This window comes from Brienomyrus brachyistius, chromosome 19, assembly GCF_023856365.1.
Source record: "Brienomyrus brachyistius isolate T26 chromosome 19, BBRACH_0.4, whole genome shotgun sequence".
Taxonomy (NCBI): Eukaryota; Metazoa; Chordata; class Actinopteri; order Osteoglossiformes; family Mormyridae; genus Brienomyrus; species Brienomyrus brachyistius.
Window position 1 is genome coordinate 16,253,992 of NC_064551.1, and position 17,479 is coordinate 16,271,470.

At 43.7% G+C, this 17,479-nt stretch overlaps 2 protein-coding genes across 5 annotated transcripts in view; both read right to left on the reverse strand.

Moving 5' to 3' along the window:
* enpp4 (ectonucleotide pyrophosphatase/phosphodiesterase 4) overlaps positions 1 to 17,479 on the reverse strand; it is a 75,704-nt gene that overhangs the window by 43,437 nt on the left and 14,788 nt on the right. The window lies entirely within an intron of this gene.
* Positions 129 to 17,479, reverse strand: part of LOC125715040 (runt-related transcription factor 2-like) — a 54,692-nt gene continuing 37,341 nt past the window's right edge. For 2 of the 4 annotated variants that reach the window (XM_048986228.1, XM_048986229.1), the window contains exons 6-8: positions 9,193 to 9,369; positions 7,782 to 7,943; positions 129 to 4,642 (exon numbers count right to left, since the gene is read on the reverse strand). In XM_048986228.1, coding sequence (XP_048842185.1) covers positions 4,179 to 4,642; positions 7,782 to 7,943; positions 9,193 to 9,369 — 803 coding nt within the window. In that variant the 3' untranslated portion in view covers positions 129 to 4,178. Of the gene's footprint in view, positions 4,643 to 7,764; positions 7,944 to 9,192; positions 9,370 to 17,479 lie in introns of all 4 variants that reach the window. The other 2 variants (XM_048986231.1, XM_048986230.1) reach the window with 2 other exon arrangements.

Here is a 17,479-nt window from a genome sequence, read left to right on the forward strand (position 1 = left end):
CATGTGGCAACACTGCACTGGTGAATGTGCATCATAATCAAAGCTAAAGATGGGCCAATGTGCGACTTCTTTTTCGGCCAGGGCAGTAAGCATATAGTATAAGTGGAAATAATACAATAGGGCCAACATGCCGAAAGCAACTTTTATTTTGAAATTTATTTTGAAACAAAATGCAATCATGAAATTATCCCTCATTTCCTGTATAAAACTGGCCCTTTTAGAAGGTGTTATTTGGCATTCGTTATGCTTTAGGATAAAACAGAACCGGACCCAAACACATACAAAAGCTTCTGTACAATATGCAAGAGTCCAAAATAACAATTAATTCAAAAGCATGAAGCATACGTATTGTCAAACATACAAACATCTACCTATATATAAATCAAAAAGGCTTGTGGTTTGTAAACGTTTTGTAAACAATGTTTGGCTGCTGTTATAGTTGCAGTCAACTATAAGATCATCTTTTATGCTGGATATCTGATCCAGTCAAGGTACAAAAGCATGTCATAGTATAAAGAATTTTAAAAATCAGGTGTTCAAAAATATTTCTTAAATGGATTTGACAGGTCATCCCAAACCATAGTTAATGTTTTTGCCTATCAGGCCTTATTTGCATCCTCGTAAATTTTCTCTTGAACTCAGCAAAGCATAAAACACAGAACAAACATACAGTCCCGGCAAAAAACAGGAAATCTTTGGTACCTTTAGACAAGCATAAATGATCTTGTTTTTAATTGAATTATTTTATTTCACCTGCAGAACACTTATAACTGGGCTTGTCGACAGATTGTAAAAGTCTAACAGTGACTGTACCACCTCGGACAAGGTGCACCTGAAACTGAGGAAAAATGCAGTGTACGGATCTATGTGCTTTTCTCCAAAGAGCGGAAAGTAACAAGAAATGAAATGTTACTTTTTATTGTAAGGAGCAGGCCTTGCATTAACGATCTGTGACTGCAAAGACTACTGTACACTGATATTTCATTACTGCAGCTCTGAACTTTATATGATTGTCCATGTTACAGTCATCACATATGGCTTGTAATTTCTGCAATAATTCAGTCAAACTGCCATGGCCTTTGTCTTCAAAACTAATTTAATAATAATTCAAGCTTATTTTAAACATAATTTAACTTTATGTTACTTAAATGCTGACAAACATTTCCGTAACCAAGAAGTGGGGAGGGGGTGTAATTTGTTAGTAAAAGCTTAGGAAAACTCTTGTGGTGATTTGATTGAATGTAGTTTCTCTGCTCCAAGACAAGTTATTTGTTTGAATGATTTTGGGCTTTTTTTTTCCGGAATCGGTCCAAGGAGGAAGGAGAACCAGGACAGCTCTGCACCTTTGTAAACCTGCAATCGGGGATTCGGGTTTGTTTTGGTGCTGCTGTTTACTCCATGTGCCTCCCTTTCATCACCAAACTGTGCAGTTTATTTACTTTGAACTAAGTGGGTAAAACGGTTCGGTTTTCACCAGAACTGAACCCCACGTTCAACAGTAAATTATCTCCGACTCCGTCTGCTGGAAATGTACCTTATTTGATATGTGGATGTTTAGAGAGATCCAGAATGGGCAGTTAGTGAGGCTGAAACTCTGGTTCCTCACCAACACAGTAAGGAGGAGGCAGTGCGACATTCATCAGGCATTTTAGGCAAAGGCACTGCAGGTGCAAACAGCCGGCATGTCAGCAAGGTTTACCTAATGCAGTGTTTGCCAATCCAGTCTTCGAGGACCCACAGCCAGTTCAGGATTTTGCTCCCTCCCGGCTCCCAGTAGCCAAAAAGCCTGGCCTGTCTGGCAGGGAGCTCTGAGAGAACAAAAACGTGGACCAACGGTGGGTTCCTGAGGACCGGATTGGGAAACACTGATCTAACGTCACCAAGGCTGGACTCCAGACTAGGCGGGCTGCCACTTCCAATATATTCAATTTTTGAATGTAGAACTGATTTGAAGCAAAAGTAGAAGAGAACTTTACTGTACAAGCATTACAAAAAAATAATAACAAAGGTTTCCCAGGTTGCTGCCCGCAGCCCTAATGTGTAATAAAGAACTCTTTAATATTGTACTATTTCATTGTATGAATCAAGCAAACGCAGCAGCCTTGCCACCAACAGTGATAGTATAGTGCCCTTTCCTTCCTCTTAAGTTAGCCGTAATTGCTAATCATCACCGACGCAAGGGATTGAGTGACATAATCGACACTGATGAAAAATATATTATTTCTTAAGCTGGACTTCTCTAACCATCAGAGAAAATAAATACATACATATTTTTCGAAATATAAATGCTTCATATAAATAGTCAAAAAAAGATTTTTTTTTGTTTTTTTTTTTTGTGTTTTTTACAAAGTTTGCAACTGTTAATCAGTACCTGTTATCCATATCCATAAAAAATGAAAATAATCAAACACCCCCTCGCCCCCACCCCCGCCAGTTTACAACAGGAGAAGGATCTGATCTCGGCAGACAATTCTGGTAATTTCTTATGAAAATGTATTTGCTAATAAATCAATAAGAGAAAAAGGACAATAGCAGGGCATTCTTTGGCTGGTCAGCGTCCGAAATGCATGGCTGTGTGCCAGACAGGAGCAGCAACTTTCAGAATATTATAGAATATTACTCGCCAGCATTTGTGGCAGTTTAAATGCCCCAACCACCAACACATTTAAACTGCCACTGTCCGTTTATTGCTTATGTCTGCATTTCATAGCAAGATTGTTTATACACATAACTCTGGGAACCATGAGATGAAAACTGCACAAGGTAATCGGCTGTTTGTTTCACCTGGTCATTTTTATCCTGGTAAATGTTTCTCTTGTAAGTGCTTTACTTCATATAATGTTATACACAAAGGCTTTGTAGGTTTAATTTACTCATAAACAGTCTTCTAACAGTTGTTTTAAAGCACCATGTGATAAACGCTATGATATTCTGTCCTATTCGATTTACCACCAAACTAATGGAGACACTGAACTTGTACGCTCAGCTAACAGCTTTGAGTTCACTGGAAAGGACAGATTTTTGTGTAATTATAAAGGAAGTACCTTGAAGTAACTTGAAGTTACTACTTTACTGTGTAATGAGTTTGATTGCATAGGTTTCTTAGTCTGATTGTTGACGCGACAGGACTGAATGCAGTATGAGGTGTCAGACGTCAGTCGCAGCTTGTTTTTTTCCGGAAGCCGCTGTCACCGTGTCCCACATGCGAATGTTTGACATTCCACAGTTTTTAACTTAACACAAGCAACATAAGAAACAATAAAAAAAAAAAATCTTTGGGTTTCCAAAATAGAAAATAGCACTAATTATATAAATTACTTATAAAAATCACGGTTAACTTAATTACATAGGCTTTAAAATTAATTTTAAACTATTGAATACATTAAACCATTTTATAACTTTGTATGATATTATTTCTCTTTTAAAATCAATACCGGCATCCCTTTGCTGCTACAATTTACTGTTTAAGTTAAAATAATGTTTGCCAATTTTTTTTCTGATACCATTGAATAAGACTTTCCCTAACTCTCTCTCTCACATTCACGTGCGCGCGCGGGCACATGCACACACGCACACACACACACACACACACACACACACACACACTTCAATCGAGTACCAGCATGACTGAACAACAGTTAACTACTTAAAAATAAAACAGTAAAAAAATGTAAATTGCAATAGGAAATTCTGAAATACTTAAACTGAATTTCCCATAACATCAGATGTGACATTTTCACACAACACACATGTGTGCATATTTCCCAGCAAACAGCCTGTAGTACATGCTAAATGTGAGTAGAAAATGGGAATCTTTTCATTTCTATAAATGTGCTAATTAATAAATGTCCCTCGATTTGACACTACTTCCGTGGAGGAACGTGAAAATGTCACCAGGATATCCTGGTTTATGGAAAAGCCTTTCCTGCTCAAGGGTGCCCCCTACATCTGACACTGTTCCTGCATCTGGAACACAGTCACATAAATAAATATTTAAGGGAAATTCCTCAGAGTTTTCCATCAGCATCCCAATTAAAAAGTTAATGTTGAAATATAAAAATATTCACAATGGTCCTTTAAAAAAAGATGATTCCTTAATAAAAGTTTGTGCTTTGAAAACCATGTTATATTGGTACAGTACTGACTGTGGTTCTTGCAAGCTCTGTGGTCCTGGAACATCAATATGGCCTCCAGACTGACTCATCCATTCGTCCACTGGAGTTGAGTACTGTAGGGGAGCTGCTGTGACTGCCGTCGGCGTCAACCCCATCCGTCTGGTTGGGGTTGATCAGGGAACTGCCAGAGGAGGCGCTAGTGCAAGGTGGGAGCATCCGGGAAGGTGAACGATCTCCCCCTGGGACCATGGAGAATTGGTACGACCCAGAAGAGGCGCCATAGTAGAGATAGGGGGTACTGCTGGTCTGGAACGGTCCACTTTGGTTTTGGGTAGATCCGGGATAAGGAGGTGGCAGGTAGGTGTGGTAATGGGCACTACCCAAGGACATGCCCGAGGTGACTGGGGTGGGCGTGTAGGTGAAGGTGGCAGGGTAATGCATCCTGGGGCTGGAGAAGCGACTCTCTGTCAGGGAGGAGAGGCCAGCAAACTGCCGCGGGTCAGAGAATGGGCTCAGATCTGAGGCTCCTGGGGTAGCAGAGAGACAGACGGTGATGTCACCATGGCGTCAGAGGGACAGGGTCAAAAAAGCTGCTCGTGCTCATACAGCATTCCAAATAACCAGACACAACAGAGTTAGCTTACAGACTTTATCATGCCAGTGTTACACCATCAATCCAGAATACATACGTTTGCAAATAATTATTAATAATAATAACAATAATAATAATAATAATAATAATAAATAATTCCCCAGTGCCATCATATCAAAGCTCTATCAACAATGCATATATTTTCTCTGAACATCCTGTTAAAGGCCACAAGTTATGGGTTTATGGCTACAAGTTATGGGTTTATGACTGATAGATTTACAAACTAAATATGTAACAAGATGAATGAAAGGCAGAGGGTCCTAAAGCACTAAGCAGAGTTTTAACGCTAAGTTTCTTTTCTTTATTATTGATAATTGCACATCTGATATTTTAACCAGACCAGCATCACATCTTCATCAGTATTACATCATTAACAATCAATGAGTCCCGAGAAAGATGTTTTTACATTTACACACTTTCCATAAACATCCTTTTCCTTGCTCTCCCCTTGACTTTAATTCAATAGCACTTCGCTTTAAAGTTAATACTCACAAGGCTAAGTTTCAGACTTATTTTCTGTAAGGACTGTATATTACATTGGGACAAACTCCAGGCACCAGAGCCACACAAGCGGTACAAAGATCAGGCTGCATTTCTCATCTGTGAGTCCGTCTGCACGGCTGCCTGCGCGTCTGCATGCACTCGTGTGTGTGTGTGTGTGTGTGTGATGCATTTCTACAGAAATGGAAAAAAAGCGCCCAGTCGGGATGAATCAGGAGTCGGCCATATGGAAGCACTTTGGGGGGGGGGGGGGGGAGCGGCATAATGAGCTGGGCCAGCCTCAGATGTGGCGGCGTGTCTCCGATTAGCCGGGGAGGGGGGGCAGATCTCATCTCTCGGGCTCCTCTGCTGGGATTTCGAAAAAATTAAAAACCGCTAACAGGCTGCGGCTACCATTGCGCCGGGCAGGGAGGCAGGGAAACGCTTCCTCTCTCCATAAATCGCGAGGCGTCCTCCCCATCGCCCCGTCTGCCGCGCGGCCGCTGGCCCTCTGGGGGCCTCTCCCGGTGCCTCGCTGCTGCCCCCTCCCAGTGTGTGTGGTCGCTCAAGATCATTTAGCCCCTTTTCACGTTATCAGACATCTGTCGTTAAAATAATAATAATAACAGGATGTTTTATGCAAGACTGAGCCGCAGTAAAGAACAGCAAATAGTTACTATCCTCAGCAAAGTCATCACCAGTATGATATGGGGTCTTATCCCAAAATCTGGAGCACTGCGGAAGGCAGACGGAGGCTACATTATTATTATTATTATTATTATTATCACTTTCAACTGTAGGTACTGTGCAGTTAGAGACTGAATATAATGTGTACTAAAGGGAACACATATATAAGCACTTATAGCTTATATAAACATGCATAATTTGTTTATAGTTCCAGGAGCTAACACAGGCTAAGCACTCACTGTGAACTGGGAGGTGTTCGCCCCCCTCCTCCACGCTAATAAACATTGCAGATGTGCTGGTGAAAATCCAGCTACTTCACAATATTCTATCATCTTACTATATCCCAGACAACACTGCAGAAAAGTCACCTTATTCCACAATATCCCACTGCCTGTCCGCACATAAAGCAGCCCCTATATTTTTATAAGTGTGTGTCAAAAAGATTTCCGCCCGATGACGCTGGGAAAGGCCGCATGTTAAGGTGGCCCCGCTGCTGGCGGGAAACGTGAAAATTGAGCGGTTACACAGGATTCGCATAACGGACCGGAGCCTTCCAACCCAAACGGACGGACGTTAAGACCCTGGGCGCGTGTGGCTCTTTGAGAAAAGAACAAAGCTTGACATCCCCAAGATGAAAGCGGGACAAAATCTAAACTAATCAAATCCGACAGGGCAGTTTGGACGGGCTTCAAACCTGCCAATAACAAGTCACGCTGAGGAGTAATTTAAATTCTCACATTTGCTCCGGGCTTAAGAAGAAACGTAAGGGTGGGTGGCGAAAAAAAAAAAAACGCAAAAGAAAAAGGTAAAAAAGAAAATGATCTGGCAGCAATACAGACAGGTGGCAAAAAAGTGAAACTTATTTGAATTGAAATTTCAAAGCAGCACCCCAGCACAGAGATACAAATTGCAGTGCAGCCGTTCTCGATGCAGACTCTGTTAGCAGTGCATTGGGGTCACTGGGATTACTTCTACGGCTGCTTCAGGAGCACAGATCACACTATAAACAGAGGCAGACGGGCTTTTTTTCTTCTCTCTGAGCAGGACCTGTTATTACCTGCTCCCCTGTTATTACCCATACTCCTCTAAAGATCAAACGTTTTAATGGAGGAAATAAGGAAACATAATCTCTCTTCACCGTTAGAAAAATACGCTTTTGGAGAAGCTCTTGAGGCTTGGAAACATCTTGGTGTTTTTTTTTTCCCCCAAAGCATCACAGACTTTCTTTTTTTAAATATTTTTCCCCCATCTATAAAATCTATGGGTGATGTCATAGTGGAGGCCTTTCTTTATTTGTCATGCTATTACAATGTTTAAATTAAGACATATGAATGGGTACTTTTCAGTAAAGGTGCCTGTCGGATAACATAAGCGGGGATTTTCGGGGGGGGGGGGGGGTGCTAATTCATCCTCCAGAACGAGGCGCCATTACGAATGAGACACTGTACTCATTACAGTAACGCTAAAAATCGGCTGCCATTAGCTCTTGCCACACTAATACTAAGGATGAGTAATGCAAAGAAATAGCGGCATTTACCCACCATTACATTAACACTTAAGTTACTTTCCAATATCACTATTGTAATGAGTATGATTGAGTAACATTTACAGAGATAAGCTACCCATCACTATAACAATGCAAAAGAAGAGGTCCCTTTATGAATACATTTGCCCTGCCAGTAAAGGCAAACAAATTCTATACATAAATATGATATCTGGAGGCTGTCCTCCTCGCTCGCCCTGCCGTCAAACAAGCCCGTCACGTCTCTATGACTTTATCTTTCCATCATCCCTCCCCCAGGTGTGTGAGAGGGAGGGGCGCTGGCGCACCTGCAGACAGGGGTTACCTGAGAGTCGTCTGGGCACGTCGCTGATGGCAGGCAGTCCCGTAGCACGGGTGCAGGACAGAGGCGTGGTGGAGTGAATGGACGGAGACGTCATTTGGCTCAGGTACGGCGTGTAGGGCTGCTCATAGGACCAAGGAGGGGACGACTGAGACTGGCGCGGGTCTGTTGGGGGAGGGGGTTGACACCGTGAGTTCACCAAGTACTTTGTCCCGGCAAACATCACAAGGAAAACGTATCATTATCGCCAAACAATTCTTATGTTTATCCTGCTTCATTTTTTTCAGCCATCAGTCACCAGTGTCATCATCCATTTGCAGTCTTCATCCATGACCTCACTCATCCAGGTATCAGTCCTCATGCATTCATCCTTTCTTCCACGTCATCATCGTCTTTGGCACACTGGCATTCTCAGCCAGCAGGAAGCTCGAATCTCGATTACGGTAACAGACGTTGTAGCTTGATGAGCACCGAGAGTGTGCCCTGGATTGATTTTATGTTTGATCTCCCTGCTGAAATCAGCGTCTCCCTCATAATACTCGGAGTCAAACCAGGAAGGAAATGGAGTTTGTGGGTAATTACCAAGCTGAGCTGGTGATCCCTGTTTCCATAACAACGTGGTTGTAAACAAAGACACGTATAATACCGCTAGAATTACTAATAATCTCATTTTTGCAGGTTTGTTTCTCCGGTTGACAAGGATCGAGCAAGCTTTAATGAAATGCAAAAATTTGCTGATCACCCACGTTGCAGTGTCACAAAAGTACCTTGCATTTCATGGAAAAAGGCCTAGAGGACTGTGGAACCACTTGCCTGCATGCACGCACCATGCCAAAAAGAGCCGAACTCACAAGTCACATGGCGTTACGCTGGAGCCTGTGTCGCACATTACAATCCACCCCTTTGTGCGCAAGTAACTTACAATGTAGTTCGACTCATCACACGCCACAAGAAGGTAAGCTGGAGATTCTACACAGGAATCCTACATACGTACTAATAGGTATCGATTGAATAGTAACTAGAGAGAGTTACTTTAGAGCGATAAGATACTGACAGGCCACAGAAGAATTCCGAACACGAAAATAACTTGAATCTGTCTTTGTTTGAGGTGGACATGGTGATTTGATCACAGTTAATAATAGTGAATAATCATATATTATAAGCCACATTGACAGAGAGATACCACAGAAATCAGTGTCATTAGTGCATCTACTCTTAGTTGACTGTAGTTTCGCTAGTGCTCTGCACCCCTGACAAAACCAACTTTTTAATAAACAAAATGCCGCAGATGGCTGAAGTCATAGCATAAGGAGGCAATAAATTGCTACACTGTAGAGAGGCTCAGCATATTTTAGCAAACATGCTTCATCTGGGGTTAATGAAGATGCTTTATTTCTCCTAACGTTGCCCTCACCAGTGATCTGGGTTTGTCCCTGTTGATTGAAGGAGTTTGGCCCTGCATTCAGTGACGGGCGGGGACTTTGCGTTGGCACGGTAACCCTCATGGTGGTCTGACGGATGCGCTCCAGCTCACTCAGACGGTCCGAGAACAATCCGGGCTTTGGAGAGTCCTCCAGCTTCTGTCTGTGTCCTGCCAGAGCACAAAGACCCAGCCATTACAGTGAAGCCGCGAGAGCCGTGCCGCAGGCCGCCGTAGCCATAATGCTAAGATTAATGCTCTCAATAAGTCACGCTGACCACCTGCCGTCATCCAACACTGCCGCAACGCTAGGAGTCAGCTGCCGGTACCTATAGTTACAGTAGCGCTAAAAATGACCTACAGTAACCCTATCAAAGAGCAGTCAGGGCTGCAGTAGGGGCATGAATACCCCAACAAATTTAGGTGGCCCAGCACTGTCCAGGGACCACTGAATATGCAAAATATGTAAAATTCGACAGGGGGCCCTAAGTGACATTTAGCCATGGGGTCCATCATACAGAAATGCTAAGTGTAATCCACTCTTACACTGTATACATCATTACCGCACCATGAAAAACAACTAAGGTATTGAAGTTCTGCAGAAGGCTATTCCATGCCACTGTTTGCTGTGGTACTATATACGGTTGGCGTGACAGTGAAGCCCCACGTCACTTGACTTGACAGTACTGCCAAGAATTAGCTCCTGCAATCCACCATTGGAGTAACGCTAAGAATTAGCTGGCATCGTCGATCACTACACCAACCATAAGGATAAGTAATGCTGAGCATTAGCGGCTATCCAGCAGTATGGTAATGCTAAAAATGACTACGCTGCGGAATAGCGAATAATAACATGAAAGTGGGAAGCCAGACTATAGACGTTCAGCAGATATGCTGTCCAAAGGGTCACCAGGAGTCGACACAGCACAGGAGAGAGATGCCAGACTCCAATTAAATGAAGAATGTGCTCCCATATACCCATATCATTACGGTAGCGTCTCAATTGAGCTCCCATAATTGTTACAGCAACGCCAAGGAGAAAGCACTCACAATGCATCACTGTAATGCCGCAGTCATTATTCTCTGAATATCAAACATGTGCTTGTGACATAGCACAGTCGGGCGGAAGCCCGCCATGCCCCCCCCCCCCCCCCCCCCCGAGGCGTCATACACAAGCAGAAGCTTTTCTCAGATGCCGCTCTGATGCCTCAGCGACCTGATGGTAAAGGCTGCCTTTTAAACGTAGATATTGCTCCGCTAATACTGTTACTTCCATGACATGCTAGAGCAGAATTCAGTTTCAGACCCTAACAAAGCAAATCACATTACCCACACTGTACACACCTCCTGCGAACAGATCTGGTCCCCATGCAAAGAATTTGTAGCCGTAATATGCGGCCTGGCACCTGTAGCTTCCTGTTAATGACGTAATAGTGACGCTGGCTCTTCTGCGAGAGGCAAACGACAGTGTGAGTAACGCTCCGTAGGGGGCGCCAGCGCATGCGTCACAACAGGGATACGGCGTCCTACTCGCGCACACATAATAAAGCAGCATTTATACACCCTCCCCCCTTTAGAAAAGTGTTCGAGTTGCCGTAAACAGAGCTTGTCACGCGATGTCCATGTCCCCTGCAGCCCCATCCCCGGCTACGCTGCGAAAATGCGGCCCGACGCGTCACAATGCGAGTGCTGCCTCACGCAGACCTTTAATAATGCAATAAAGGCCCACAGGTGCATGCAGCCTTTCGGAGTAAAGCTTTTGTGTCAACAGAAGTGGAAGAATACGGGAGAAAAAAGGGTCCAGGCGTGGCCAGGACTTTCTTTTTTTCACTCTTTCCCTCGACAAAATGGGTCTGTCTGTCTCGCCTGGGTCGGCTCCTCTGAATGGCAGTAAAGTAAATATCAAACACCAGGGAAAGAGACTCCTGCTGAAGTTGGCTAGCGTCCAGTTGGCACGGCAACACTGAGTTACCTCCATTCCTGCAGAACCTGACTGGGTTCAAGGCCGAAACAGAGCTTTACAAAAGGAGAGTCCCCGGCTTGACCTAAACGTCCACTCTAGGTCTGAGCGGCGCTTGACGCTAAACAAAGCTAATCTGTAGAATGTGCCGGGGGATTCGGAAGATGGATGTTACTAATACGTCTGACGACCTGCCAGGAAGCGGCCACCTACATGAAGTGACGAGCACTGAGATTAAGGACTCGCAAGTCCTTGCCGTCAGTCCGAAGTTTTAATCGAACATTCCGATATGCGCACAGAGCTTGAGTTGGCTTGATAAGAGGTAATCTGGGCTCCTTAAATTTTATTGCTGTGTTTTCAAATACAATTTCTGGCCAATCACAAGCCTTCATTAGTGCATAGTAGCCTGGAGTTTCCATCAGTACGTCCAGGATGTAGGTTTCTGTCAGAAATAAATACGGCAAGACTTTAATCATGGGCTCTAAGACGTCCACATTTCTGAGACGTCACCTCAGACAGCTCAGAGTGTGATGGATTCGGATCAGTTTCACAAAGAGGCCATTTCTTATGATCCGCAAACTCAAGGAAACCTTTATGTACATCAGACGCATTTATAACACGGCGCCCAGTAACTAATGACAAATTGATTTCACCCAGTTATGCTAAAAGTATGTCAGGCTTACTTCATAAACTAAGCTCATTCATGAAAATCGACTAAATCACTCTGTGCGGCCATAATGCTCTAACTTACCGACGTTAAGGTGCATATAAATACCTGAACACTCTGTACAGAGATGTGAGGTCCCCAGGTGGGCAGTAAATTCCGGCTGTGGCGCTCTGCTGGTCGCCATCTACAGCGCTGTCCTTCAGCCTTTAAGCTGTTACAAAGATTTTTCTTTTTGCCTGTAGGCCTAAATGCAGAAACACCTTTTTTTTATGGTAGCAGCCTTGCAGCAGGGTGCTGAACACCTCCATCTTTTTGCACAGTCAGGGCGGGGGGGGGGGGGGGGGGGAATTAGACTATCAGATTATCTCAGGGAACACAACGTCTTTCTTTAAAAAGTCTTCCTGGTTTTTTCCCTTCAGTTTTTCTTCCTCGTTAACACACATCACAACGTAAGAGCAACTAAATCATCAGCATTTGTTTGATTTTTCACTGCAGTCACTGTGAGTAATAGAAATAGACTCACATATAAGCCAACTGGGGACGGCACCCAGAAATGTTTTAGCATGGAAAATGAGACCATGCTTTGCTACGTTACAAGGCGACGACAGCTATAACTTAACGTACTTTACCGCTTAATGTGTTAATCTCATCATCAATAACCGATGCTGCATATGTACAGGAATTTTATTAGCGAGACATTTTCTGCTAGCTATTAAATAACCAGCAGCTACGTGAAGGGAACTTAAATGACACGTCGTGGGAAAGGAGAGAGGACAGTACATACGAACGAGCATGATCCCGGGGCAGGAGTACAGCGTGCAGAGATGACGCATCGACGCATTAGCGAGCCCACGCTGCTCACAAAGGCTACGCTAAAATAAGGGTCCTGCAGTGCGAGGATACTTCAACGGCATCTTCCAGGAGCTCACAATGACGATTCATTTTATAACCTTATACAATAGAGACGTGACTACACATTATGTTAATGATGTCATATGATACATTCTAGCTGTGAGGGTGCCTGCGTCTTCATACTGTTAGGCAGTCAGTAAAGAACGTGGAAGGAGACAGAACAAAGTACATCCATCTATATTTCATAATGAAAAAAAAAGGAGACCACAACCTTCATGCCGAAGAATAAAACAATGAACTGTTTCACATACTGGTTCATAACCACCATCAGCCAGAAGAAAAGCTGGGGGCTGGGGTGGAGATGGGGGGGGGGGGGGGGTTGTCAAGGCCAGGCGCCGTCGGCCACGAGGGTCTGAAGGAGCGGAGAGAGAGAGAGAGAGAGAGAGAGAACGAAGGAGTGAAAGAGGGGAGATGCGAGCCAGGCTGCGATGGAAGAGCGCCAGAAGTCTGTGTGGTCCCAGCCCTGCAAACTTCAGGAAGCGAGGCAGCCCAGTGAAGGGCAAGAGAGCTACCAGGATGCCATAAAGCCATCAGCTGTCCGCGCGCTTCGGACAAGCCGCCTGCCGGCGACAGCTTAGAAACGCCCATTTCTTCACTCCCAGTTTGTTTACAACAGGAAAAAAAAACAAACATTTTCTTAGCTGTCTGGATGTAAAGCAGGTAAATCCTTTAATTTTTATTCATAACTGGGTTCTTTTCATTTTTTTTTTTACTTTCCTGGCATTTTGAAGTGGAACCTGAACCAGCTCAAACCAGCTAACTGCAAACAGACTCATCTAATTTTATATATATATAATATATATAAATATAATCCTTTTATATATTTATGTGTGTGTGTATATATATATATATATATATAATCCAGTGCTTGTTCTTCAGAAAGCTGCATTGAAGTTCATAATATAAATACATATCTGAAATGGTGCTATCATTTCGTTTGAAAAAAGAAATTTAGTATCAGCACCATGGAATGGAGCGTTTACATCGTACTTGAAATTTAGCGTGTACGATGGTCACAGGCCGGCATAGATACCTGATTTTGTGCCAAAACAACAAGGAAAGGTTCTGGCAAGCCAGCTAAGCCCGTAATTGGGGAACGTTCAACCAACTCTGGTGCAGGACACACACTATCAGACTCTATGGGTCCATTTATTCCAACAAAACTGCTCTTGGTCGCTGTAAATAGCCAGATTTGTTCTTGCCAACTACAACAATAAATTTCTTTCTACATCTTAGGAATTTAAAACAAAACATTAAATTCGGCTCACTCTGGGGAAGAGCAGAAGAGGAACTGAGAGGAGATTTAGCATGCGCCGGTCTTTTATTTCCCCCGAACACATTCTCCCTGTCAGGACTCGTCCGAACTTGTGAAGATGTACTGGGTTCTTATAGAGCACGGCTTTGCAGGATTGTCTGACAGTGTCGCCCGTCTGAATCTCTCCATGGGGAAAATGGGGAAGGAAAACGTCAAATAAATCAGCTTCTCTGACTCTTCATTTCACAAAATCATGGCTTCCAGTTAAATAAGCACATGTCGCGTATTATCCAATCAACGCCCACGGATGCACAACCCACTGACACCGCTGTCTCCGATGGTCATGGGCCACGGTGAAAGAGAACTCGACGGTTCGCTTTTTCGGATTAGGGAGGTTGCCGATAAATCGTGCTGGAGAGGCGATATAGAGGGACGGTGATGCTGCAGCTACTTCAAACGTCCATCCTGTCTCAATTTCCAGTGCTAATCTACTCTCCGCTTGGCCGCGTCTGCCGGCTTCATTTATTTACCCCTTTTCCCGTCACGGCGCATCTTGCTGGTGTACGTTTCCAAAACAACTCCCAAATAATGCATGAGCTCCAAAGTAGCTCCAAACAAAGCCTGTTTATACCTGCATCTCTCATGCTGTTTAAGCCTTTTTGAAGTCGAAAATACACTAATTAGTTCCTGCCAGCAGCCTTAAGAGGTGCTTTCCGGCTCTTGTACACAGTCTACACACCCAGCTCACATTCCTTAGACAAACTGGACTGTCAGAATAGTGTCACTTTTTATTACCTCGAACAGGCTTTAATAATTCATTAAATCATGTACAATGTAAAAGCGTATTTCAAGACAACATGTCCTAATTGGCTCAGTGTGGGTGCGCTGTTGGCTCAAACATCTACAGATCAGGGTTTGAAGCACGCTTTCGCTTGTGTGTGTGTGTGTGTGTGTGTGTGTGTGTGTGTGTGGTCCAGGTATGCATTGCATTGTAGGGACTAGCACGCCGTTCTTTCGAGACGTTTTATAATGGAAATAAATGATAAATAAATTTGTGCTAGCTAAACAAGGCAATTTTCTTCTCTCTGCTTCACGCTCCGGAGGCCGTAATTTTTGGCACTTGCTTATTGGCTCATGGACAAGGAGCGCGGAGGCCGGAGTGTCGACACTGCAGGTCGCATGGTTCCTATTCTCGCCGAAATTAGAGCTTTAAATAGGTAGCTGGGCTCCATCTGTTTTATTTTTGTGTATCGAGTTCGGAAAACAGCCATCCTGTCAGCGATGGCCACCTACAGTGCAAGTTGCTGCAAAGGTCTTAAAATAATCATTCAGTAATGAGCAGCCTTCATTCCTGTCAAATTTCAGTAATATCTTATACATCCTGCCTATTACTGAGGTGTGCTTCAGCAAATACATTCAAACACAACATTACTCAAAACATGCTGCTGCAAAAACATGCCCTTTGTATTCACTAAAAAACAAACCAAGGATCACTAGAGAACAATAGGGAGTGTAATCATATTGACTAAAATCAAAATCTGTAATTTTACTGTTGTGATGCCAAGAGTATAGCAACGATGCTACTAAAACAGAATGCTCAATTTGTCGTACTGTGGTTCTACGATCAATATCTACTGTACGTGGTTCCGTAAACTTGGAAAGAATCAGTTAAAGGGTTTACTTCGCTGCAACGCAGAGAGCCGTCTTATATTTACAACTGTCAGACAAAGCAGACATAAGACAACAGGTTGTAACTATACGATGCTCAAACCAACATCACCTTATTAGTCCAAACTACTTCTAATAACCGACATTAAGCATTCACAAAATCCAACCTCACGGGCTAATGGCACAATTATAAAACACGCCCTCAAAGCCTTTCCTTCCTCTTTTTTTGTGGCAGCGGCGTACCGCAGAATAAGCCCAGAGCTGTCATCTGCTTAGGTGCCCCCTGAACACCACAGAGCAGGATTTGACTCAGTCGCATGCTCACCGCCGCAGCCAGCGAGAGCTCTGCATTCTGGGTACAAACTACCAGCGGAGCTGCGTGTATTTGCTCCTATACCACTCCTGCTCCTTGTCAGATAGCTTCCTTCCAGAATGTGTGTAGGAACTGCTACATTAAATCTACCCTGGTATCTGAATTCACTGTTTGTGATATTTCAGTCTCAAGAAGCAATAAGACACTGAGACCACAGCGGCAAGTTGAGATGCTTCCTCGGGGCTTCCAGACCAAATCCTGAGTACTTCTGGAAATTGTGGCCAAACAGCACGGCCCAAAGAGCACGCTCCATGAAGACCTGCAGCTCATGCATGTCTAGCCACTCTCTTAGTAAGCCTGGATAATGGTGCGTGGATCCAGGACACGTGTATATTTACCCTTTCGGAGAGCTGTTTCCGACCACACAGAAGCAAGTCTGTCCTGCTGAACAAAAACGCATCGTGTCCCTGTTCTCTCTCTCTGCGAACGAGTGGAAGGATTTGCTTATGGTCCTCAAGGATTCATACGGTGTCCAACAGGCTATGTAAAGTACATAAACAAATTGGTAATGGATTTCCTGTTCAGGAAAATGGTGGTTGTTCCACCCGTACTAAGTGTGTCAGAAGTTCATAGAAAATAAATCCTGAAAAGTAAGAGAACCTGCGGTATTTCCTGTTCTGTGAGCACGCCATTGTATAGCCTGAAGAGCGGCAAAGGTTTTAAGTGTGAAACTTCATTTCCCTAAACATGGAGCCTCTCGCGTGTTCATGCACCTTCCACCACATTTTTTTTACAGGTAATTTAACTCCAGGAAAGCATGTTTCAGCTGATCTGTTCAACAACAACAAAAGTCCCAGACTTGTCTCCATTGACACCATTACAGTGAATTCATGTCTTGCCCTACAAACCAGTTCCTCCATCGTTAACTATAAACCACTTATTTTACATACGACTGAGCCTTAATTACCAGAGAAGAGGAATTTGTAAACAAATGATGCTAAATCACTGCGGGATGGCAGTTCTAAAGTGAGTCCATGTCCAGTTCTGCCAAATGTAGAGCAGGTGACAAAATGAACAAACTCAGGTCTTTCCCATCTGCAATACACTGTGCTTCAGTTTACAAAGTAATTCACGATATAATTTACGAACCAAAAACATCACCTTGTCTATATGAGTTTATTACTGTGTTTTATTCACTTTAGATTTGGAATGTCTTTATATACACACACAAACACACACACACACACACACACACACACACGTTTGCCACAGCCGCAAGACAATGCGGACGTGGATGCGACAGGGTTCTGGGTAAAGGAATGCATAAACAGGCAGTAGCAGCCCTGCATTGCACTCACACAGAGTTGCACAACACAGATGCATCCGTGTGTGTCATTTCCTGTTTGGCTACTTGCCCCACACACACACACACACACACACACACACACACACACACACACACACACACATGTTGCAGGATGAGCTGATGGGACTAGAGAACTTTTA